This window comes from Schistocerca cancellata, chromosome 7 (assembly GCF_023864275.1).
Source record: "Schistocerca cancellata isolate TAMUIC-IGC-003103 chromosome 7, iqSchCanc2.1, whole genome shotgun sequence".
NCBI classification, from domain to species: domain Eukaryota; kingdom Metazoa; phylum Arthropoda; class Insecta; order Orthoptera; family Acrididae; genus Schistocerca; species Schistocerca cancellata.
The window spans coordinates 85581273-85607857 of record NC_064632.1 but is presented as its reverse complement, the minus strand read 5'-3'; the positions used below and the strand labels follow the sequence as shown (position 1 = coordinate 85607857).

The window sequence follows — 26585 nt, the reverse complement described above, 5'->3', positions numbered from 1 at the left end:
CAACAGAAACAAACCTTTCACTATTGGCAGGTTAGTAAAGAATATCATCATCATCATCATCATCATCATCATCATCATTTAAGACTGATTATGCCTTTCAGCATTCAGTCTGGAGCATAGCCCCCCTTATACAGTTCCTCCATGATATCCTATTCAGTGCTAACATTGGTGCCTCTTCTGATGTTAAACCTATTACTTCAAAATCATTCTTAACCAAATCCAGGTACCTTCTCCTCGGTCTGCCCCGACTCCTCCTACCCTCTACTGCTGAATCCATGAGTCTCTTGGGTAACCTTGCTTCTCCCATGCGTGTAACATGACCCCACCATCTAAGCCTGTTCGCCCTGACTGCTACATCTATAGAGTTCATTCCCAGTTTTTCTTTGATTTCCTCATTGTGGACACCATCCTGCCATTGTTCCCATGTACTAGTACCAGCAATCATCCTAGCTACTTTCATATACGTAACCTCAACCTTGTTGATAAGGTAACCTGAATCCACCCAGCTTTCGCTCCCATACAACAAAGTTGGTCGAAAGATTGAACGGTGCACAGATAACTTAGTCTTGGTACTGACTTCCTTCTTGCAGAAGAGAGTTGATCGTAGCTGAGCGCTCACTGCATTAGCTTTGCTACACCTCGCTTCCAGTTCTTTCACTATGTTGCCATCCTGTGGGAATATGCACCCTAAGTACTTGAAACCGTCCACCTGCTCTAACTTTGTTCCTCCTATTTGACACTCAATCCGTTTATATTTCTTTCCCACTGACATTACTTTCGTTTTGGAGATGCTAATCTTCATACCATAGTCCTTACATTTCTGATCTAGCTCTGAAATATTACTTTGCAAACTTTCAATCGAATCTGCCATCACAACTAAGTCATCCGCATATGCAAGACTACTTATTTTGTGTTCACATATCTTAATCTCACCCAGCCAGTCTATTGTTTTCAACATATGATCCATAAATAATATGAACAACAGTGGAGACAGGTTGCAGCCTTGTCTTACCCCTGAAACTACTCTGAACCATGAACTCAATTTACCGTCAACTCTAACTGCTGCCTGACTATCCATGTAAAGACCTTTAATTGCTTGCAAAAGTTTGCCTCCTATTCCATAATCTTGTAGAACAGACAATAACTTCCTCCTAGGAACCCGGTCGTATGCCTTTTCTAGATCTATAAAGCATAGATACAATTCCCTGTCCCACTCATAACACTTCTCCATTATTTGCCGTAAGCTAAAGATCTGGTCCTGACAACCTCTAAGAGGCCTAAACCCACACTGATTTTCATCCAATTGGTCCTCAACTAATGCTCGCACTTTCCTTTCAACAATACCTGAGAAGATTTTACCCACAACGCTGATTAAAGAGATACCTCTGTAGCTGTTACAATTTTTTCTGTTTCCATGTTTAAAGATTGGTGTGATTACTGCTTTTGTCCAGTCTGATGGAACCTGTCCCGACTCCCAGGCCATTTCAATTATCCTGTGTAGCCATTTAAGACCTGACATTCCACTGTATTTGATGAGTTCTGACTTAATTTCATCCACCCCAGCCGCTTTATTGCACTGCAATCTATTGACCATTTTTTCCATTTCCTCAAATGTGATCCTATTTCCATCATCATTCCTATCCCATTCTACCTCGAAATCTGAAACATTTCTGATCGCATTTTCACCTACATTGAGCAACTCTTCAAAATATTCCCTCCATCTGCCCAAGGCATCCACAGGATTCACCAGCAGTTTTCCTGACATGTCCAAAATACTTGTCATTTCCTTCTTACCTCCCTTTCGAAGACTGCTAATTACACTCCAGAATGGTTTTCCAGCAGCTTGACCCATAGTCTCCAACCTGTTTCCAAAGTCTTCCCACGATTTCTTCTTGGATGCTGCAATTATCTGTTTGGCTTTGCTTCTTTCTTCAACATAACTTTCTCTGTCTACCTGGGTTCTGGTATGTAGCCATTTTTGATACGCCTTCTTTTTCCTTTTACAGGCTGCCTTGACTGTATCATTCCACCAAGCTGTTTGCTTCATCCTACTTTTACACACTACTGTTCCAAGACATTCTTTAGCCACTTCTAGTACTGTGTCCCTGTACCTTGTCCATTCCTTTTCCAATGACTGTAATTGACTACATTCAACTAACTAGTACCTTTCTGAGATCGCTGTTATGTACTTGTGCCTGATTTCCTTATCCTGAAGTTTCTCCACTCTTATCCTCCTACATATGGACCCGACCTCCTGCACTTTCGGCCTCACAATCCCAATTTCACGGCAGATTAAATAATGATCAGTGTCATCAAAGAATCCCCTGAATACACGTGTGTCCCTCACAGCCTTCCTGAATTCCTGGTCTGTTATTATATAGTCAATGACAGATCTGGTTCTCCTGCCTTCCCAAGTATACCGGTGAATGTTATTATGTTTAAAAAAGGAGTTTGTGATTACTAAGCCCATACTGGCACAGAAATCCAAGAGTTGTTTCCCGTTCCTGTTGGCCTCCATATCCTCTCCAAATTTACCCATAACCTTTTCATACCCTTCTGTTCGATTTCCAATCCTGGCGTTAAAATCACCCATGAGCAGAACACTGTCCTTGTCCTTTACTCTAACAACTACATCACTGAGTGCCTCATAAAAACTATCCATCTTATCTTGATCTGTCCCTTCACAATGCAAATATACTGACACAATCCTAATTTTCTTGCTAGACACTGTCAAATCTATCCACATCAGTCATTCGTTTACATACCTTATTGCAACTACGCTGGGTTCCATTTCTTTCCTGATGTAAAGCCCTACACCCCATTGTGCTATTCCTGCTTTGACTCCTGACAGGTAGACCTTGTATTCTCCCACTTCCTCTTCTTTCTCACCCCTTACCCGAATGTCACTAACAGCTAAAACGTCCAGCCCCATCTTACTTGCAGCCTCTGCCAGCTCTACTTTCTTCCCAGAGTATCCCCCATTGATATTAATAGCTCCCCATCTCATTACCATTTGTTTGCCAAGTCGTATCTTAGGAGTCCCTGGTTTGTCAGTTAGAGGTGGGACTCCGTCACCTCCAAAAGTCCGAGGCATTTTGCTCTGATTGTTGCCAGCATCGTATTTAAAGTACCAGGGAAGCAGGTTGCTAGCCTTACTTGCCCCGAGTCCCATTGGGTTTTATCCCTAACGGCTGAGGGACTAACCGGTGGATTTGGTAGTCTTTGCCATATGAGCACAAAGGTGACCACAACTCAGAATATGTCCGAGATGCCCAGCCTTATTCCAAAGTAACTGGTATCCCGACTGTCGGGACCACTAACTTGGCCACTCATACATTGCCCGTGGTTCGTGAACTAGGACATGACTACAGGAACCCACACCATGAACCAAAGAATAACTGGAAAAAATGAGAGAGACTTAAGTTTGTAAGTAGAGGACTAAATAAATGTAAAGTGGCCAAACCTAGAAGATTATGTACTGAAATTGATTCAAGGACACTGTCAAACTGGCACTGGAATTAGTCCAAAAATGATTCAAATAAATGCTCATAAGTTAGCACTACAGTGGAACTTAACACACTTTAAAGGATTGAGTTGGTTGGTGCTACAGGTTTATGAAGTGTCATGGACTCAGCATGTGAACCAAAACCAAAATATCTCAGAAAATGTCACAAGAGTATGAAGAGAAAATCTTTTCTTTCCATCCCTGTATTATTCAACATCAAAAGAAAACTATTGCGGAGCTAAGCCAAATAGTGAATATCGACAAAACTCCTCTGACATTTGATGTCACAAGTAACAGAACTGTTGCTACAAAAGGTGCTGAAACTGTAACTATAAAAACAAATGCACATGAAAAAATGCACTGTTGTCTTTTCATGTTGTACTGACGGTACTAAACTTAATCCAATGATTATTTTCAAACTAAAACAATGCCAAAACCTTCTGAAATACTGCCAGGTGCTTTTGTTCACATACATGACAAGGGTTGGATGGATGAGGCTGGTATGAAATTATGAATTAAGAGAGTGTTGAAGAGAAGGAAAGGTGCTTCATTGAAGAAGAGTTGTCTTCTTGTGCTAGATCTGTTTAGTAGTCATTTGAAAAATTCTGTGAAAGAGAAATTGAGACACAGAAATACATAGCTTGCTGTTATTCTGGGAAGATTTACTTTGGATGAAATCCAACATGAATTCATGCTGAAGTGAGTATTAAAATAACCTATGATCAAAGAAGTATGTCAGTGAATAAAACAGTTGTGATCTAGTGTGAGAGATGACATTATTGTTAAGTCCTTCATGAAGTGTGGCATAAGTAATGCTCTCATTGGTAGTGAAGACCATTTTATATTTGAAGAGGACAACAATGATGATCAAGAGCAAGAAGAAGAAGAAGAAGAAGGAAGTTCAGATAAAAGTTTTCAGGGATTTCAAAGGTCATTTCAGCTTTATAAACTAAGATTTTTTTTTAGTTAGGCTCTACAATGTAATAATAAAAATGTTATTTAAAAATGCTTAAAAATTTAGGTGCATGTTATAGTCTGCAGCAAATTGTTTCAACCCAAGGAGCAACATCCCAGGAACAGAAGGTAGAACACGGCGTGTCCCAAGGTTTGGTCATAGCCCCTCTCCTCTTCCTCATTTTTGTAAATGATCTAAGTGAAGTTGATAAGACACTACGGTTTACAGACGACACCACTCTTATTGCCAAAGGGGAAAATTCTGCCCAAGCAGTCATGAAGTCTGATGTACAGTTCAAAAACGCTAAAAAATGGTTCATCGCCAACAAGATGAAAGTAAACGAAGAAAAAACCCAGAATATGGTATACAGCCTTAGGAAAAACACATACACTGACCATATAGAATCTGTAAAACTGTTAGGCTTAGCAATAGACCACAACTCTCATGGAATGGACACACTGTGCATGTATGCAAGAAACTCTCTCATGTAATATACCTCCTATGAAGATTAAAAAAGTGTTTAGAGACCAGTTTCTGGTAACTGTCTACTATGCTTTGTTCCATAGCCACATTTTGTATGGATTACAGCTATTGGCTCATTCAGTAGGCTGCAAGGACGTGGTGCTACTTCAAAATAAGCCAATAAGAATAATTACATTGAGCAGCAGCCAGGAACACTGCAGACCGTTATTCAGAACATTGGGAATAGTGACTGTTTATATGTATTATTATGTCTTATCCACATAAGGGAAAACCTAGACACCTACAGCAAGAGGCATAACATACATAAACATAATACCCACAGCAAAGAAGACATAACTCTACCAACCAGCCGACTGTCCAAAACAGGAGACAGTTTTCTGGTGATGTCTGTGAAGATGTTCAACAAACTACCTGTTGAATTGCAGACCCTGACAGTGGACAACTTCAAGAAACAAATTCCTGAAGGCCTAAAACAATGCTCACTAGAATTCTTTGACTATGAAGAAAACGAATGGACACAGTGAACATGACATAGTCTATATACGTTACCTGTATAAAGTTTAGATGTTATTCTGTAATTCATTATATTGTAACTCACTTGATTGTAACTTTGACATGGTCTGTCCAGCCATGGCTGGTGAATAGTAAAGACCTGGTATTCCGTAAAATAGGGTACAGGCCTCCGCAGCAGATACTCGTTCATGCATCCATGCTGACTGCTGTTCATGGGCGATGAACACAACTGGCTGCCCGCTGAATGGTGACAGGTGGCATTTTCAGATGAATCACATTTTATGCTCCGTCAGATAGATGAACATTGACATACACAGTTTGAAGAAATGTCTGAAATCAGATACCCTACTACAATCATTGAAAAGATCCAGGTCGGAAGAGGGAGCAATAAGGTGTGGGGAAAGTTTTTGTGGCCTTCTCTAGGTTATCTCATCATTCTGAAAGGCACAATTGGTCAGCACAATATGCAGTTTGTTTTTCCTCAGCACAATGGCATCTATCAGCAGGACAGTGCAATGTGTCACTCAGCTTGCAGTGTACATGTGTGATTCAGAGAGCACCAGGATTAGTTTACTGATCAGGCAGCTCACATCAGCATAGAAATCTAGCACAGCTGACCATGGTACTGGAGTTGGCATGACTCCACATCCCTGTTCATATCTTCCAGAACCGTATTGACTCTCTCCCTGCACAGCTCACCGTTGTCTGCCTGCAAAAGGTAGTTATTCAAATATCTGATGGGTGATCACATTGATGTGAGTGGACAGTGTGATACCAAATGACACACAGAATCAAATGCCATAGACAAATCTAGAAAAGCCCCAGTCACTTTTTTCTTGTATTGAGTCTGTTTAGCAGGTCATGGAAAAAATTTGATACTGTTGTTATTGTGAATCTTCTTTTCTGGAATCCATGCTGAAACGAAATTGGCATGTAATTATTTATGCAACCGGTTGTTCCCTTTTCATACAGTGGACATATCTCAGTAATTTTTAAGAGTTCATGAAAGGTTCTCTGGCCAATTGGACTGTTTATTAAAGGTGTTATTGGTTTTATTAACTCATTTTAACATTCCTTAAGTAATGTAAATGATATGTCATCCCAGCCACTGTATGTTTTTATTTTGAATATTGACATTATTTCCATGACCTCATATTCTATTATCCTCCTAAGGAAGAATGAATTGCTCATTTTAACTGAGTTTATTTGTAGTCCTGGTTCAGTTTCTTCTTTGCATGACTTACGTAAATGGTTTGTGATAGTCTCATGTACTGTCTTTGGCTCACTCAAAGCATCTGATTTTCTTCTGGTGATGAAGTTGTTGTAGATGCCCTTGACGCTCTTGACAAACAAGGACATGCAAAAATTCTGAAGGATTTTTATGTGAGTGCTACTCATTTCATCTGTGATATTTGTGTTTCCACTCAAAATTATGTACAAGGCTAATAGTAAAATTGTCTTGTGTTTTTACATTGTTTAGGAACATCATTATTTCCTTCAAATTACCTGTTTAGTTTATCTTCTACCATTACCAGACTAATAACAACCACTTACAGCAAATGACTGTAGCATAAAAGATTTAATTTTCATGCTAACTGCGTTTTTTTCACATTGTTGACTTTCTACGCACAAATAGAGTACAGGAGTTGAATGATTGTTAGTACTACCAACATTAGGAGCTTGTAATATCTACCTCTCTTAATTAATTTGCAGTTTAACTTGTTAAATGTGCTTGAAGGATCTTATTTATCATTTCTATATGAGTGAATGAGCACACATGCCAAGCATATATTCCTTTCATTTGATTTCTTAAAACTCTTTTCACTGTTTTATATTTAACTTCAGTTTGGGCTTTTATCTTGATTAGTAATCACATAAAGTGTCCATTATTTGTAATTTTCCTTATTAATCTTTATGATGTATATTGTTTCATTTACCCTTTTATAGGTCTCAAAGGCATGTACATCTCTTTGTATGTGGGTGCATGCAATGTACAAATATTATTTTGTAAATAAAGCTGTGGCACCTAAGAAGGCAGCTCTAGCAAAGGCAAAGGCAGAACTGGAGGAAACTGAAAGAGCATTAGCAGCGGCCAAAGCTAAAATGAAAGCGGTGAGTAGAAAGAGAGTTTGTGGCACCATTTACACAGTTTATGTAACAGCTAGACTGTATTTTTATTTCATCCTGGACTTTCCATTGTTTAGTTAGACTATAAAGTGGTGGAAATAAAGTATTTACAGTATTTAAGTGTTTAAATCAAAGAATATACAAGGGAAATCAAGGAAAATTGGTATCTAATGTCAGTCTGTATTTTTTTAACCATTTCGTAATAAGCAATGGAACAAATTACAGTCTTACATATACCCTACAACAAACAAAAACATACAGGACAAGCTCTATACTATCCTGTGTAAATAATGTGTGGAATAACATTATCAAGATGAAAACCTTTACTAGAACTTGAAGTAGCATTTAAATTACATTATGTTACATTAATACTTGTTCCATAGATCATTAATATGTCATTTTCCAATGTGCAATGTGTCAATTTCATGTAAGTTTTATTTGCACAAAATAATCTCCTCCTCCTTTTTTATTTTTCTTCAATTACTGCTTCCTATCTAAAAATTCATCCATTGAGTAGGAGTTGTCATTCAGAAATTGTTGTAATTTGTTTTTAAATGTTCTATCTGTCAGACTTTTAATGCTATTTGGTAAATGAGCAAAGATTTTTGCACAGCATAATTCACCTTTTTGAGGAAGGTCAGATTAAACCCAGAATAGTGAAGATAATCCTTTCTTCTAACGTTGTGGTGGGTTATTATAGCAAATTTCATAAGTGAATATCTGTATTGTGAAGATATTGTGAATATCTGAGTTCCTTGAACAAATGTCTGCAAGGTGATCTTGGGTGGGCTCCACCTATTATTCTGATTACACAGTTTTGTGCAGTGAATAATTTTTGTCTTAATGATGAATTACCCCAAAATATGATGCCATATGAAAGCAGTGAATGAAAAAATGCGTAGCAGGCTAATTTACTGATATGCTTATCACCAAAATTTGGAGTAACCCTAATAGCATAAGTGGCTGAATCTAAACGTTTCGGCACATAATGAGCATATCTCTTCCAATTCAGTTTCTCATCAGTGCACACACACAGAAATTATGAATATTCTGCCTTAGCAACAGATTTCTGATCGAAGTCTATATATTTATCAATGGTATTACGCCATTTACTGTCTGCTTGTGTTTGTATACGTGCGAATGGATATGTGTGTGTGTGCGAGTGTATACCTGTCCCTTTTTCCCCCCTAAGGTAAGTCTTTCCGCTCCTGGGATTGGAATGACTCCTTACTCTCTCCCTTAAAACCCCCATCCTTTCGTCTTTCCTTCTCCTCCCCTCTTTCCTGATGAAGCAACCGTGGGTTGCGAAAGCTTGATATTTGTGTGTATGTTTGTGTGTTTTTTATTGTGTCTATCTATCAGTGCTTTCCCGTTTGGTAAGTCACAGCATCTTTTTTAAATATATTTACTGTGTGTGTGTATATACAGGGTGTTACAAAAAGGTACGGCCAAACTTTCAGGAAACATTTCTCACACACAAATAAAGAAAAGATGTTATGTGGACATGTGTCCGGAAACGCTTAATTTCCATATTAGAGCTCATTTTAGTTTTGTCAGTATGTACTGTATTTCTTCGATTCATCACCAGTTGGCCTAATTGAAGGAAGGTAATGTTGACTTTGGTGCTTGTGTTGACATGCGACTCATTGCTCTACAGTACTAGCATCAAGCACATCAGTACGTAGCATCAACAGGTAAGTGCTCATCATGAACGTGGTTTTGCAGTCAGTGCAATGTTTACAAATGTGGAGTTGGCAGATGCCCATTTGATGTATGGATTAGCACGGGGCAATAACCGTGGCGCGGTACATTTATATCGAGACAGATTTCCAGAACGAAGGTGTCCCGACAGGAAGAAGTTCGAAGCAATTGATCGGCGTCTTAGGGAGCATGGAACATTCCAGCCTATGACTCATGACTGGGGAAAACCTAGAATGACGAGGACACCTGCAATGGACGAGGCAATTCTTCGTGAAGTTGACAATAATCATAATGTCAGTGTCAGAGAAGTTGCTGCTGTACAAGGTAACGTTGACCATGTCACTGTATGGAGAGTGCTACGGGAGAACCAGTTGTTTCCGTACCATGTACAGCGTGTGCAGGCACTATCAGCAGCTGATTGGCCTCCACGGGTATACTTCTGCGAATGGTTCATCCAACAATGTGGCAATCCTCATTTCAGTGCAAATGTTCTCTTTACGGATGAGGCTTCATTCCAATTTTCACAATCAACATGTGTGGGCTGATGAGAATCCGCACGCAATTCTGCAATCATGTCATCAACGCAGATTTCCTGTGAACGTTTGGGCAGGCATTGTTGGTGATGTCTCGAAAGGCCCCATATTCTTCCACCTATGCTCAACGGAGCACATTATCATGATTTCATACGGGATACTCTACCTGTACTGCTAGAACATGTGCCTTTACAAGTACGACACAACATGTGGTTCATGCATGATGGAGCTCCTGCACATTTCTGTCGAAGTGTTTGTACGCTGCTCAACAACAGATTCGGTGACTGATGGAGTGGTCCATGGCCTCCACGCTCTCCTGGCCTCAACCGTCTTGACTTTCATTTATGGGGGTATTTGAAAGCTCTTGTCTACGCAACCCCGGTACCAAATGCAGAGACTCTTCGTGTTAATATTGTGGACGGCTGTGATACAATACGCCATTCTCTAGGGCTGCATCAGCACATCAGGGATTCCATGCAACGGAGGGTGGATGCATGTATTCTCGTTAACGGAGGACATTTTGAACATTTCCTGTAACAAAGTGTTTCAGGTCATGCTGGTACGTTCTGTTGCTGTGTGTTTCCATTCTATGATTAATGTGATCTGAAGAGAAGTAATAAAATGAGCTCTAACATGGAAAGTAAGCGTTTCTGGACACATGTCCACATAACATATTTTCTTTCTTTGTGTGTGAGGAATGTTTCCTGGAAGTTTGGCCGTACATTTTTGTAACACCCTGTATATATCAAAGGCAGAGCCACGTGTGAAAGCACCCACATGATTTACCAACTGACCTGCCTACACTGTGAAGCTTTCTATGTGGGAATGACCATCAACAAACTGTCCATTCGGATGAATGGACACAGGCAGACAGTGTTTGTTGGTAATGAGGATCACCCTGTGGCTAAACATGCCTTGGTGCATGGCCAGCACATCTTGGCACAGTGTTACACCGTCCGGGTTATCTGGATACTTCACACTAACACCAACCTGTCAGAACTCCGGAGATGGGAACTTGCTCTTCAGTATATCCTCTCTTCCCATTACCCACCAGGCCTCAACCTCCACTAATTCCAAGTTGCCGCCGCTCATACCTCACCTGTCATTCAACAACATCTTTGCCTCTGTACTTCCACCTCGACTGACGTCTGTGCCCAATCTCTTTGCCTTTACAAATATCTGCTTGTGACTGTATATGTGCAGATGGGTATGTGTGTGTGTGCGCGAGTGTATACCTGTCCTTTTTTTCGCCCTAAGGTAAGTCTTTCCGCTCCCGGGATTGAAATGACTCCTTACCGTCTCCCTTAAAACCCACATCCTTTCATCTTTCCCCTCTCCTTCCCTCTTTCCTGATGAAGCAACTGTGGGTTGCGAAAGCTTGGTTGGTTGGTTGGTTGGTTTGGGGAAGGAGACCAGACAGCGTGGTCATCGGTCTCATCGGATTAGGGAAGGATGGGGAAGGAAGTCGGCCGTGCCCTTTCATAGGAACCATCCCGGCATTTGCCTGGAGTGATTTAGGGAAATCACGGAAAACCTAAATCAGGATGGCCGGACGCGGGATTGAACCGTCGTCCTTCCGAATGCGAGTCCAGTGTCTTACCACTGCGCCACCTCGCTCGGTGCGAAAGCTTGAATTTTGTGTGTGTGTTTGTGTTTGCTTGTGTGTCTATCAACATACCAATGCTTTGGTTTGGTAAGTTTCATCATCTTTGTTTTTAGATATAGTTTTCCCACGTGGACTGTTTCCCTCTATTATATTCATATAATTAATTTGAACCCAACAATTACGTTTGTTATTGTCACTGTTGCATTTCGAAATCATCTCTGTCATCTTACTTTCTCTTTTTGTTTTTGCAAGTACTTTCACTTTGTATTCACCTTCTCCTTTTTACCGTAATCTACCATACAATTTTATCCTGCCTATATATACTCAGCAACACGTAACCCACTTCCAAACCATAACCAAAATTTTTTTTTCCGCTTTCAACACTACCGCTGCTATAAAATCCACCGTTCCCAGTTCACAAACAGTTCCTTTCACCTATTAAACAACAATTTCGGCTAGTTCTAACAACTTTCGCTTTATTTCCATTTCTGTTTTTCCCACATCACTGATCATTTTTAGCCGCTTCCCACAGGTTTTAACGTCATTATTTCTTCGTCAGACAATTGTTAGCCCCATTTTCATAATCTGCCACCTTAAAACCACTCCTTTTAAAACATTTACACGCTGTTTTTTCGAAATTTTCCCAAATTTTTCACCCTTTAATGTGTTTTGGCGGCAACACAACCACCTTACCTTTGTGCCCATCGTTGTTTACCAACCCAAGTTCACCACAGAATCAACATAGCTCAGCCTTAACCAACACTTTTTCGACTTTTTTCTCACCAGATCTCCAGTTGCTTTCTAGTTCACCTTTCTCTCTCCCCATATACTTTTATTTTTATTTTCATTTTCATTTCAGCCTCGTGTTACACTTTCCACCTTCTAATACCATGTCACCCTCACAACATCCCCACAACGACCCCATTAAGTTTTATTTACATTCCCTCCACAAACATGCCTTTGCCCTAGCCAGATTACGCTCCCATATTTTATTTACTCAGGCTTGTCTGACATTTGGAATTACCCTCAAAGGCCTCACACTTAAAGTTTGCATCTCTGGCTGTAACCCTTCTTTCCATCAATCCCTATACCAGTTCCAAACTGAACAGTCCATAGCCCTCACCCACCTAATTCTTCACCTACACATCAACTCAGCCAATGAACACACCTGTCAACTCCTATCCTGAATATAAGTCCTCAATCTTTCCTCTCCCACTTCCACACCGGTTGTTCAGAACATCCTCCTACAGGCCAACCGCAAATTAGAACAGCATGCCACCCTCCACCTCAAAAAACTATCCAATCTCCTGGTTTCCCACCTCCGGAAAGGCAACTCACTCACCCTCCACAAGCCTTCCAGCAAACCTCAACCTCCTCTCATTGCACACAGACCCAGTCTCTCCCATCTACTCAATCCCCCACTTCCAGCTCCATTCCCCCCAAAACCTCAAAATTCTAATCGACACAATCTGGAGCCACAACACCCTAATTCAGTAGTTAACCTTTCCTCCAAACCTCTCTCCCAATCCAAAACCTCTGTCCTATCCAAAGGCCTCACCTTCAGCCCTACTCTCAGATTCAACCGAACAGCCCTCGTCAAAGATTTACTGTCCTACACTTGTACTCTCTGCTGGCAATATCACTTTGCCATGAATAATCCTAATCCTACTCCTAATGATACGACTCCCCAAGACACTATCCAAATTGAACCCTGCCTGGAACAGTTCCGTCCTCCGTCACAGTGGGACCCACCTCCTCTTCCTCAAAATCACCCTCTCCAAACCTTCCAGGAATTTCTCACTTCCAGCCTTGCCTCTCAATCCTCCTCGAAAAACCTTAATCCTACTCCCAACATCACTACTGCTGCAAGCCCAGGCTATCCATGATCTGAAGGCTCACCGATCCATTGTCATTCTTCCGGCAGACAAGGGTTCCACGACCGTGGTACTTGATCGTCGGGAGTATGTGGCTGAGGAACTACGTCAGCTTTCAGACAACACCACATACAAAGTTTGCCAAGGTAATCCCATTCCTGATGTCCAGGCAGAGCTTCAAGGAATCCTCAGAACCTTAGGCCCCCTACAAAACCTTTCACCTGACTCCATCAACCTCCTGACCCCACCAACACCCCACACCCCTACCTTCTACCTACTTCCTAAAATTCACAAACCCAATCATCCCGGCCTCCCCATTGTAGCTGGTTACCAAGCCCCCACAGAACATATCTCTGCCTACATAGATCAACACTTTCAACCCATTACATGCAGTCTCCCATCCTTCATCAAAGAAACCAACCACTTTCTCGAATGCCTGGAATCCTTACCCAATCTGTTACCCCTGGAAACCATCCTTGTAACCATTGATGCCACTTCCTTATACACAAATATTCCGCACGTCCAGGGCCTCGCTGCGATGGAGCACTTCCTTTCACGCCGATCACCTGCCACCCTACCCCAAACCTCTTTCCTCATTACCTTAGCCAGCTTCATCCTGACTCACAACTTCTTCACTTTCGAAGGCCAGACATACCAACAATTAAAGAGAACAGCCATGGGTACCAGGATGACCCCCTCGTATGCCAACCTATTCATGGGTCGCTTAGAGGAAGCCTTCTTGGTTACCCAGGCCTGCTAACCCAAAGTTTGGTACAGATTTATTGATGACATCTTCATGATCTGGACTCACAGTGAAGAAGAACTCCAGAATTTCCTTTCCAACCTCAACTCCTTTGGTACCATCAGATTCACCTGGTCCTACTCCCAAATCCCATGCAACTTTCCTTGACATTGTCCTCCATCTGTCCAATGGCCAGCTTCACACATCCGTCCACATCAAACCCACCAACAAGCAACATTACCTCCATTATGACAGCTGCCACCCATTCCGTATCAAACGGTCCCTTCCCTACAGCTTAGGTCTTCGTGGCAAACGAATCTGCTCCAGTCTGGAATCCCTGAACCATTACACCAACAATGTGAAAACAGCTTTCGCATCCCACAACTATCCTCCCGACCTGGTACAGAAGCAAATAACCAGAGCCACCTCCTCGTCCCCTCAAACCCAGAACCTCGCACAGAAGAACTCCAAAACTGCCCCACTTGTGACAGGATACTTTCCGGGACTGGATCAGACTCTGAATGTGGCTCTCCAGCAGGGATACGACTTCCTCAAATCCTGCCCTGAAATGATCCATCCTTCATGAAATCCTCCCCACTCCACCAAGAGTGTCTTTCCGCCGTCCACCTAACCTTCGTAACCTCTTGGTTCGTCTCTATGAAATCCCCAAACCACCTTCCCTACCCTCTGGCTCCTACCCTTGTAACGGCCCCCGATGTAAAACCTGTCCCATGCACCCTCCCACCACCACCTACTCCAGTCCTGTAACCCAGAAGGTGTACACTATCAAATGCAGAACCATGTGTGAAAGCACCCACATGATTTACCAACTGACCTGCCTACACTGTGAAGCTTTCTATTTGAGAATGACCAGCAACAAACTGTCCATTCGCATGAATGGACACAGGCAGACAGTGTTTGTTGGTAATGAGGATCACCCTGTGGCTAAACATGCCTTGGTGCACGGTCAGCACATCTTGGCACAGTGTTACACCGTCCGGGTTATCTGGATACTTCCCACTAACACCAACCTGCCAGAACTCCGGAGATGGGAACTTGCCCTTCAGCATATCCTCTCTTCTCGCTATCTGCCAGGCCTCAATCTCCGCTAATTTCTAATTTCAATTTGCCGCCGCTCATACCTCACCTGTCTTTCAACATCATCTTTGCCTCTGTACTTCGGCGTTGACTGACATCTCTGCCCAAACTCTTTGCCTTTACTAATGTCTTGTGTCTGTATATGTGTGGATGGATGTGTGTGTTTGTGTGTGTGTGTGTGTGTGTGTGTGTGTGTGTGTGTGTGTGTGAGTGTATACGTGTCCTTTTTTCCCCCTGAGGTAAGTCTTTCCCCTCCCGGGATTGAAATGACTCCTTACCCTCTCCCTTAAAACACATATCTTTTCGCCTTTCCCTCTCCTTCCCTGTTTCCTGATGAAGCAACCGTCGGTTGCGAAAGCTTGAATTTTGTGTGTATGTTTGTGTTTGTATGTGTGTCTATCGACCTGCCAGCGGTTTTGTTTGATAAGTCACGTCATCTTTGTTTTTATATAAAGGACTAGCTTTGCATCTTGATGAATACAGAGTGGCAGGTCGTTAATATATATTAAGAACAATAAGGGACCCAAGACTGAACCCTGTGGGACACCATTCTTGATACCAGAGGGCTCTGCTGATTTTTGCAGACTACCTGTACTGTTAATTTCAACCTTCTGCATTCTTCCAGTTAAATATGGATTAAGCCATTTGTACACTGTCCCACTCATACCACATCACTTAAGCTTACCTAGAAAAATTTCATGATTCACACAGTCAAAAGTCTTTGAGAGATCACAAAAAATCTGAATGGGTTATGTTCGGTTATTCGGAACATTTAATTTGATCAGTGAAAGCTTATATAGCATTTTCTGTTGAAAAGCGTTTTTGAAAACCAAATTTAAATTTCGTTAGTACTTCATTTTTAGAAATATGTGAAGCCACTGTTGAATACATTACTTTTCAAGAATTTTGGGCAAAGCTGTCAGAAGTGAGATGGGTGGTAGTTGTTAGCATCAGACCTATCACCTTTTTCATGCAATGGTTTAACAATAGCATATTTCAGTTTATCTGGAAAAATGAGGTTTCAGTGAACTATTACATATGTGGCTGAGAATCTTACTTAGTTGTTGGGAACAGGCTTTTAGTACTGTTAGAAATTCCATCAATTCCATGTGAGCTTTTAGTGTGGAGTGAATTTATTATTTTCCTAATTTCAGTAGGAGAGGTGGATTGAATTTCTATTTTATCAAATTGCATAGGTCTTGCCTTTTTCATATACAGCATTGCATTTTCTAATGAACAACTGGACCCTATTGTCTCTGCAACACTTAAAAATGATTATTAAAAATATTTTGTACTTATGACTTTTTTTAACAACTTTTCAGTGAGTTTGATAGGAATACAGTCTTCTTGTGCTCTTGGTTGCAATCTTCCCCTTTTAATAATAGTCCAGATTGTTTTGTGATACCAGAGGTGCTAATGTCAGACATAATGCACATACTTCTGGACTTTTTAATAACTTTTCTTAATACATTGCAGTAGCTTTTGTAATGTTTGACTGTTCTGGATCATTACTCCTTTTAGCTATAAGATACATTTCCCTTTTCTGTTTACAAGACATTTTTATCTCTTTAGTAAGCAATGGCTTTTTTGATGGTTTCATACAATTATGTTTCACTGTTTTCTTTGGGAAACTGTCTCCAACTATACACACAGAGGTGTTGTGAAAAAAGTTAAATTTTAAATTAGAAGCGGGTTCCATATATACCTCATTCCGGTCTAACTGATGGAACCGTTCCCTTAACTTTGTGTTTGTTAAATCATTAGTTGAATGCACTATTTTGGAGGAGTATTTTGCATTACTGTATGGAGCTATGTCATATACTGAAACCAGCTGTGCATCATGATCAGAAAGACCATTCTTAACAGGAAAAGTTTTTATTTGACTAAATTTATCATGGTCTGTAGAAACTTGCTACTTACATATGCTGCTTCTCTGTACTACCTGAGTAGGAAAACCAATAACTGATGTCAAATTGAAAGAACCAAGTAATACTTCAAGGGCATGCTTTCTATCAGACTCTTTCAGGAAATGTAAATTAATATCCCCACAAACAATAATTTGCATCCCTCTGTCTGACAAAAAGCACAACAAAGAATTCAAAATGTCCCCATGGGGAGCTATACACAGCTACAGTTACAAAAGTACCTTTATTTAGTTTAAGCTCACAGGCACTTGCTTTTGTAAGTTACTCTACACAAAATTTTTTAGTTTCTGAATTTTTCACACTGTGATAAATTTTAACTTATATGGCAACTTCTCCTATCTCCATAGTGTCTCTACTTACTTATGCTGAAAGCTTATATCCACCTACATTTACCTTTTCCCTTATCTGTGACTGTATGACGCTCAGACAGCTATAGTACATATATTCCACCCTCTGTTTCTAATTCTTCTAAGCAAACAAGAAGCTCATCTATTTTTTTTTATCTCCTGATATTGTGATGCAGTATACCAAAATTATTTTTCACTGTAATTTTATGAGAATCTTGTGCTATTTTAACATCTCTAGTACCTGCCTGTCTGGGCTTCTCATTAAGTTTAATTTCATTCAGTGCTGAATCATAATACACTGATCTTAGCCCAAAATAGAGATACTTCCATGAGTTTCAGTGCCCCACCTAAAGATTTCACTAACATCCTATCCAATTTACCCTTCTCTTTCCTATTGAGATACCATGTCCTGTGAAGTCTCACCTACCAATAGCATCAACAGGAACCTAACCTATGCCTGAGAAAGTAGGTGCCTGAAGCAGCTGATCTAATTCCAAACTGACCCTCCTGAAAGAGCTGTTACAGTTTCTGTAATCACTACAGTATATTTAACTTTTTGTTTGGCCAGTGGCTGCTAATATTGAAAAGTTAATCATTTTGTTAATACTAGAAAGTTTTCTGTAAGCAAAATTTTGTTTTTGGCTAACAATGGAGATAAGGGAGATCCATTTTTGATGCTGCTATAGTGAGGTCCATATTCAGTATATAATAAAAATGATTTCTGTTTGTAAAGAATGTTTGATGTGAAAAACTGAGGAATATTACCAAACCGTATGTCTCATTCAGTACATAAGTATTGTGCAGAGTCCATTTTTTTGAAAATAAAATGCTATCAAGTAATGCAACCTTCACACGGTACACACTTTTCGATTGCTAATTGAGTATCAATTTGTGCAATGAAGATAATGTTAATGCTGTTTGAATAATTTCAGTGGTATAAACAACTTTTATTTTCTTCAGATAGGGTTCTGCATTATGCACTCTTTCACCTCAAAGGATCAAGAGGTTGCATGTGCAGTACTGCGCTGATGTCACTTTAGGTGTGGCGCTCACGCAACACTCTAGTTTTATGAAGGATTGTGCACGATTTTACTCTGCAGACACTCACAGTGTCTGAAGTCTTGGACCCAGTTCAGTGTTATAGCTGTCTTCACTGACAGATTTCTGTTCATGTTATGCCCAGGAATTTTCACTTCTTCAGTGGCAATAAGTGACACATTAATATGACACATCTTCAAGGTATCCAGGAATAGTTAAGTTGCTAACAGCAGAAAATACATCACTAAAAATTGCAGAGGGAGACAAAGACTTGACTATGGTAATCAGTTTCAAGTGGATTTAAGATGGAGCAGTTATAGAGGTGAAGCAGCTGCACGGTATAGTCTGGCACAGAGAGCTTCATATACTAATCTTTTGACTGAAGACCACAACAACAATAACATATTTTATAAGGAAGCTGATTTGAGGTAGTAACACTGGTAGTGATATGTGTAGTATCAGAAACTCAAATAGTCTACACACTTGACTCTCTTTTTCTGTATGGAAGCATGTGGATGGTGATGTAAACTGTGCAATTTCCATATCCATGTACTACTCAGCAATATGGTATAAACAACATCTAATCTCACATGTAAGCACACTATTCTTAGTCTTTATTGTAACTGCAGGTACTTGATGGCCTTAAACTGCTGCAAGACACATTAGAGAAAACAGAAGCTCATAAAGCTGATCTGGAGGCAAAGATGAAACTTTGTGAAGAACGAATGGGACGAGCAGTGAGGCTTATATCTGGACTTGCAGATGAACGGGAACGTTGGGGCATATCAGTGAAAACTCTCTCCGAATCTGTTATCAATGTCGTTGGAGATGTGCTGCTCAGTGCAGGTAAGGAATAAATTTCTCAATATATCTACATATGTACCTGACAAAATAATGATCATATATGATCTGTTTTCAAAGTTACATTTTTCACTAGAGGCGACAGTCCTACTTGATGAAAACAAACAGCTTGAACAAATTTATGACCTTTTCTGAGAAGATACTGACTACATACATAAAAAAAAATCTGTGGCTTCTATGTGGTCTGTGCTTTCATTCATCACTATAATAGCTGAATAGGTACACCATAAAATAATTATATGTGGCAACTTAAAACAAGTAAAATTGGCCCCCAGATACCAGAAGTAGCCATGTTTATATGCCAAATGGAAGGCTGTGTGCAACATTCCTTTGTGTCTAGAATGATTAAAAAGTGAAATAATATCTTCACATCAGTAAGCAGCCATGATCACAAGCAATGAGCTGAGGACACATATGTTGTATTTCATCAGCTTGTATTTTTAAACCTGATTGAATTAGCTGAGGACCGAACAAAATGTGTGCTTTGTTTTAGATGAAGTATCAAATTAATAGTAGTGCAACATCTTTGGAAAATGTACTGCATGACAGTAATCTATAACATATCTAGAAAGTGTAGAGAATTTTACAGAATAGTACTACAGTATGTGTGAGAACTGTCTTCTTACTTGAGCAGTAGCAAAACTGCAAGAACTGACAGATGTTTATCTGCCAAATTTTAACACTTTAAAATATAATTTGGATTGTTTTGTCCTTACATAAATACATAGGCTTCCACTGCCAGTTTCATTCTCATTGGAATCCCCTATATCTGCGGGTTGCTGGATACTGGTGCACACATCAGAGAAACAGGCGAGAAACAATGATGACTTGAGTTGGGAAGACCACCTGCAGTTGGGACTCAAACCCACACCAGAGTCGAGCAGCAGGGCAGACAAAAGGGCAGACCCGACACAACAAGAGCAAGGGACTAGCAATCTAGGTTGCAATGAAGTGTGATGAACTTTCAACACAATGCTGTCAACAGATCAAGTACAAGACACAAACCAAATAGAGACACCAGAGAGGTATACCAATATCGAAACAAAGTTGTTGGTGAGTAGCCAGTAATATGGTATAGATAGCAATGAACTCTATCAGACAAAGTACACGACTGACTGAGCAGTTGAGATATGATGGTATTTATGCCAGCTGCAAGGGGCACTGTTGACCAATGTATTCACAAGGCGAGACAGTAGCATACTCGTTACGCGAGTGCAGTACTGTGGCAACACTGCCCTCTATCAGCCATCAAGATCCATTTGTCCTGGGGGCATTCAACTTCTGTGTTGCCCAATACCAGAGGTTGCTTCTAGGTGTATTGCCACAACATTTTATAAAACAATGAAATAAACCAGTGTTTCACCCGAGTTGTAGTGGCTGTCCTCAGGGCAAAGACTATAAATACTTTGAATATGATAAATTTCCTTGGCTCAGGAAAATGCCTCTCCACAAATCAGCGCAGATCCAGAAAACATCATGATACCGGTACTCGTCTTGCCCTTTCATCATAGGATATCCTGTAAACCATAGATGAAGTGCAACAGGCAGAAAAAGCATTTGGCACAGTATCTCACTGCAGACTGTTAATGAAGGTATGAATGTACAGAATAAGTTTTCAGATATATGAGTGGCTTGAAGACCTTTTAAGTAATAGAACTCAGCTTGCTGTTCTGGCTGGTGAATTCTCATCACAGATAAGGGTATCATCAGGTTTGCCCCAGGGAAGTGTGATAGGACTGCTTTTGTTCTTTATACACTTAAATGATGTGACAGATAAGACTGAGCAGAAGTCTGTGACTGTTTGTACAGGAAGACTTAAAAAGAATGTGTGTTTGAGATGTTGAATGACAGTTTGCTCTAAATGTAGAAAATTTAGGTTAATGCAGATAAGTAGGATGAAAGAAACCTGTAATTTTTTACTGTGGTATGGATGGTGTGCTGCTTGACACTATCATGAAAATCAAATATAGGCATAACATTGCAAAGCAAAGTGAAATGGAACAAGCACATAAGATCAGTAGTAGAGAAGGCAAATGGTAGGCTTTCTCTTATTGGGAGAATTTTAGGAAAGTGTAGCTCATCTGTAAAGGAGATCACATATAGAATACTTGTGGAATGTGCTTTTGAATATTGCTGAAATGTTTGGGGTCGGCACCATTTCAGAGTAAAATAAGTTATTCAAGCACCTCAGAGGTGTGCTGCTAGATTCGATCAACAATGAGTATTACAGACTTGTTTTGTGAACCTGAATGGGAATACTTAGAAGGAAGACTATGTTCTTTTCACAAAAAGTTATTGAGAAAATTTAGAAAACTCGGCATTTGTGACTTATTGCAGAAAGATTCTACGTACAAGGGGCAATACATAAGTAATGCAACACATCTGTCTTTTTTCTGGCCATTTTCAGTTGAAAAAATGTGGAATTTGGAGGGGGACATTATGGAGTATCCCACTTCAGCCACTATAATTTCATGAAGTTTTAAAAGATAGCAGCACTATACATAGCCTTCAAAATGCCATCTGTAAGAGAGGTAGGGTCCAAGCAAAGAGCTGACATCGAGTGTCTTTTGGCAAAAATCCGTAGCATCACAGATGATGATAAATAGCAACAAAGGACCATCTGTGCAGAATTATTTGAGTGTTAGAAGGCTGATTGCCACAATTTTTTCTCGAACATTGTCACAAGTGATGAAATATGGGTTCATCATTTCAAATTAGAAACAACACAGCAATATATGGAATGGTACCACATCACCTCTCCTCCGAAGAATAAGTTCAAAACCGCAGCCTCAGCCAATAAAATCATGGCGATGGTCTTCAAGGACTCTGAAGGGGTTATTGTGTTTGATGTCCTCCCTCAGAGTGCAATGATCAACTCTGAAGTGTATTGTGCCCTACTCCCACGAAATTGAAGAAACGTCATCAGAGTGTTCATCATGTCAGAAATGCAAACGAACTTCTCCTTCTCCATGACAGTGCAAGTATGCACACCCAAGAGGACTGGGGCTGTTGTTTTCCATCCACCCTACAGCTTGGTTCTCACACCTTCCAACTCGATCTGTTTGGCCCAAGGAAGGATGCACTCTGCTTGAAGCAGTATGTGGATGATGGGGAGGCTGTTGATGCAGGAGGACATTGGCTCTGGCATCAACTATTAGCGTGGTACCATGTGGGTATTCAGGCCCTCCCAGTAAGGTGACATAAGGCTTTCACAGTGAACAGAGATTATGTTGAAGATTAGGGTTTTGTAGCAAAAAGAGTGGGGAATACTATGGTGTGCCAGAATCCTGAACAAAACCAACTTCATTTTTTAATTAAAAAAGAAAGTGTTGCATTACTTATTGAAGGCCCTCATACATTTCGCACCACATAGGACCATGCAGACAAAGTAAGAGAAATTAGAGCTCTTACACCTTTTGCAGTGCACCACATGGTGGTTTGTGGGTGTCTGTACATAAAGATTAAAACAAAGACATTTTACATTTTGGTAAATTCTTTTGGCAAAATTTTGATCACCATATTTCTCTGCTGAATGTGTAAATATTGTATATAGTTTACCCTCACCTATATAGAGAGAAATGACCACCATGATATAATAAGAGAAATCAGAGCTTGCATGTAAAAATTTAGTTGTTCATTTTCCCATGTGATATCTGAGAGCGAAACACTCCAGAAATAGTCCGAAAGTGGTTCTATGAGCTGTCTGCCAAACACGTAAGCGTGAATTACAGAGAAATTTTGTAGATGTAGTTGGTTTTTATTCTTTTCTAGATATGTCATTATGTTTGAGCTTGATATATATTCTGATATTTTACAACAGATGGATGTCAGAGATACCAGATGGTTGTTTTCTGGATAGCTTCTGCTTCCTTCTTGTAAATGAGCATGACCTGTGCTATCTTTCCACTGCTTAAAGGATAACTGCAAACGCTGTATAAAACTGATGGGAATTCCATCAAGCATTCTAATGTTGCTCAGTTCTGCAATTTCACCAGTTTCTCAGTGCCACTGATTCTCATGTGTGCCATGCATCTTTGTCATTATGTGAGAATTGAACCACAGCTGTACTTCTGGATCCTTCTTTGTAAAGTAAAACTTGAAAGCAGAGTTCATTATCCTTATTTGTAAAGGAAAACTTGAAAGCAGAGTTCATCATCTCTGCTCATGCTCTGCTTCGCTCAATTTCAATTGTGAATGGCCAGGGGCAGTTGGCAGCTGTAGTGCATGGTAGAACCAAGTTGACAGCATTAGGAGCCATTAGTATACTAGTTACCTGGTTGCAGGCTGATGAGCCCTCAAGAAAACAACATTGATTCAACACACATTTTATTAGTGAACCAGCTTCAGAAATCGCTGTGTTGCTCAGCAGTAGCAACATACTTCAGGACACGTGCTGAAGACAGACACTATGTAGGCAAGCTGCCTGTGGCTTTGGGTGGCCCGCAGTAATGGCAGTGACTCACTCGAACTTCTGACTCGAATGCATGTAGTGGCATGTGCACCGTCTGATCACAGCTTTGAGCTGAGGGCAGGATGCACTGGAGGGTGCAGAATCCTGTCGTGGAAACAAATCTCCATCAGTTCAAACAAATCTCCATCCACTATTCTGTTACTCAGAAAAGTAAATCTTAAATTGTAATTTGTGAAAATCAGGCAAGCAACAATAGACAGATTCAGTTGTAAAATTCTGTACACATATAAAAGACACATGATGGAAACGATTTTAGATCAGTCTGCAGCAACTTTTGAAATAAGTAAGATTTGTGTCTGAGAATAAGAGATAATGTTCTGCATACACTTTAGTACATATTACAAGTGTATGTACTGACTGTTATCTAAATTTTGTGCCCTGGGAGTTCATTCAATGATTCAGTTAACTTACTTTTTTGTGCTTAACTGTGAACTTGTAATTTTTTTCATTGGAAGTGTCAAATATCAATAATGGCTAGTGCAACCTGTGATAATAGGGTAAGACAATGGACTGTGTTGTTTTGAAATGATAATTACCATGTACACAGTGTTTGTACTGATATGACAGTCAGATCTGAAGTACAGTGATGTAAGTGTTTTGTTCAGTGACTGTTTTAATTATGTATTTACCATACATGAATATTTATGAATGATTACATCAGCATAATGTAAATTCACTCGAACAATATTGCAGGGCATCTAAAAAGTGCAATATGTGGCTATTTGTTTGTTGTTGTTGTTGTGATCTTCAGTCCTGAGACTGGTTTGATGCAGCTCTCCATGCTACTCTATCCTGTGCAAGCTTCTTCATCTCCCAGTACCTACTGCAGCCTACATCCTTCTGAATCTGCTTAGTGTATTCATCTCTTGGTCTCCCTCTACGATTTTTACCCTCCACACTGCCCTCCAATACTAAATTGGTGATCCCTCGATGTCTCAGAACATGTCCTACCAACCGATCCCTTCTTCTAGTCAAGTTGTGCCACAAGCTCCTCTTCTCCCAATTCTATTCAATACCTCCTCATTAGTTATGTGATCTACCCATCTAATCTTCAGCATTCTGCTGTAGCACCACATTTCGAAAGCTTCTATTCTCTTCTTGTCTAAACTATTTATCATCCACATTTCACTTCCATACATGGCTGCACTCCATACAGATACTTTCATAAATGACTTCCTGACATTTAAATCTATACTCGATGTTAACAAATTTTTCTTCTTCAGAAATGCTTTCCTCGCCATTGCCAGCCTATATTTTATATCCTCTCTACTTGGACCATCAGCAGTTATTTTGCTCCCCAAACAGCAAAACTCCTTTACTACTTTAAGTGTCTCATTTCCTAATGTAATTCCCTCGGCATCACCTGACTTAATTCGACTACATTCCATTATCCTCGTTTTGCTTTTGTTGATGTTCATCTTATATCCTCCTTTCAAGACACTGTCCATTCCGTTCAACTGCTCTTCCAAGTCCTTTGCTGTCTCTGACAGAATTACAATGTCATCGGCGAACCTCAAAGTTTTTATTTCTTCTCCATGGATTTTAATACCTACTCTGAACTTTTCCTTTGTTTCCTTTATTGCTTGCTCAATACACAGATTGAATAACATCAGGGATAGGCTACAACCCTGTCTCACTCCCTTCCCAACCACTGCTTCCATTTCATACCTCTCGACACGTATGACTGCCATCTGCTTTCTGTGCAAATTGTAAATAGCCTTTCCCTCTCTGTATTTTACCCCTGCCCCTATTTGAATTTGAAAGAGAGTGTTCCAGTCAACATTGTCAAAAGCTTTCTCTAAGTCTACAAATGCTAGAAACGTAGGTTTGCCTTTCCTTAATCTTTCTTCTAAGATAAGTCATAGGGTCAGCATTGCTTCACGTGTTCCAACAATTATACGGAATCCAAAATGATCTTCCCCGAGGTCGGCTTCTATCAGTTTTTCCTTTTGTCTGTAAATAATTCGTGTTAGTATTTTGCAGCTGTGACTTATTAAACTGATAGTTCGGTAATTTTCACATCTGTAAACACCTGCTTTCTTTGGGATTGGAATTACTATGTTCTTCTTGACGTCTGATGGTATTTTGCCTGTCTCATACATCTTGCTCACCAGATGGTAGAGTTTTGTCAGGACTGGCTCTCCCAAGGCTGTCAGTAGTTCTAATGGAATGTTGTCTACTCCAGGGGCCTTGTTTCGACTCATGTCTTTCAATGCTTTGACAAACTCTTCACGCAGTATAATATCTCCCATTTCATCTTCATCTACATCCTATTCCATTTCCATAATATTGTCCTCAAGTACATCCCCCTTGTATAGACCCTCTATATACCATATTTACTCGAATCTAAGCCGCACTTTTTTTCCGGTTTTCGTAATCCAAAAAACCGCCTGCGGCTTAGAATCGAGTGCAAAGCAAGCGGAAGTTATGAAAAATGTTGGTAGGTGCCGCCACAACTAACTTCTGCTGTCGAATATATGTAGCGCTACGCATGCATGCTTTGTAGGCACAAAGATAAATACTGCCGCCAAAACCTCTGCGTCAGTAAATAAATTTAAAAAAAAGTTGAAGACGAGCTTTTTTTCTCCGCCGCGAGTTTCGACCACTACATTTTCATACATTATCCAAAGAAGTAAATACAAATTCCGTATTGTTCATCTTCGAATGTAGCACAATTTCAGTGTACTACGAAAATCTGACTGGCAAGACTGTTTGGGATGTTTGTCAATATGGCCAACTCTACGTTCTGAATTTTTTCCTATCTGTGAGAAGAGATGGTTGCTAATAGGAACCTGATGAAATTTGA

General features: G+C 40.2%; 1 protein-coding gene across 1 annotated transcript in view; it reads left to right on the top strand.

Annotated features, from left to right (window-relative positions):
• The window catches only part of LOC126092652 (dynein axonemal heavy chain 1-like), an 894951-nt gene that overhangs the window by 620476 nt on the left and 247890 nt on the right, over positions 1-26585 (top strand). Inside the window, exons 42-43 of the mRNA XM_049908374.1 lie at positions 7404-7568; positions 19077-19293. Of these exons, the coding sequence (XP_049764331.1) occupies positions 7404-7568; positions 19077-19293 (382 nt within the window). The remainder of the gene's footprint in view (positions 1-7403; positions 7569-19076; positions 19294-26585) is intronic.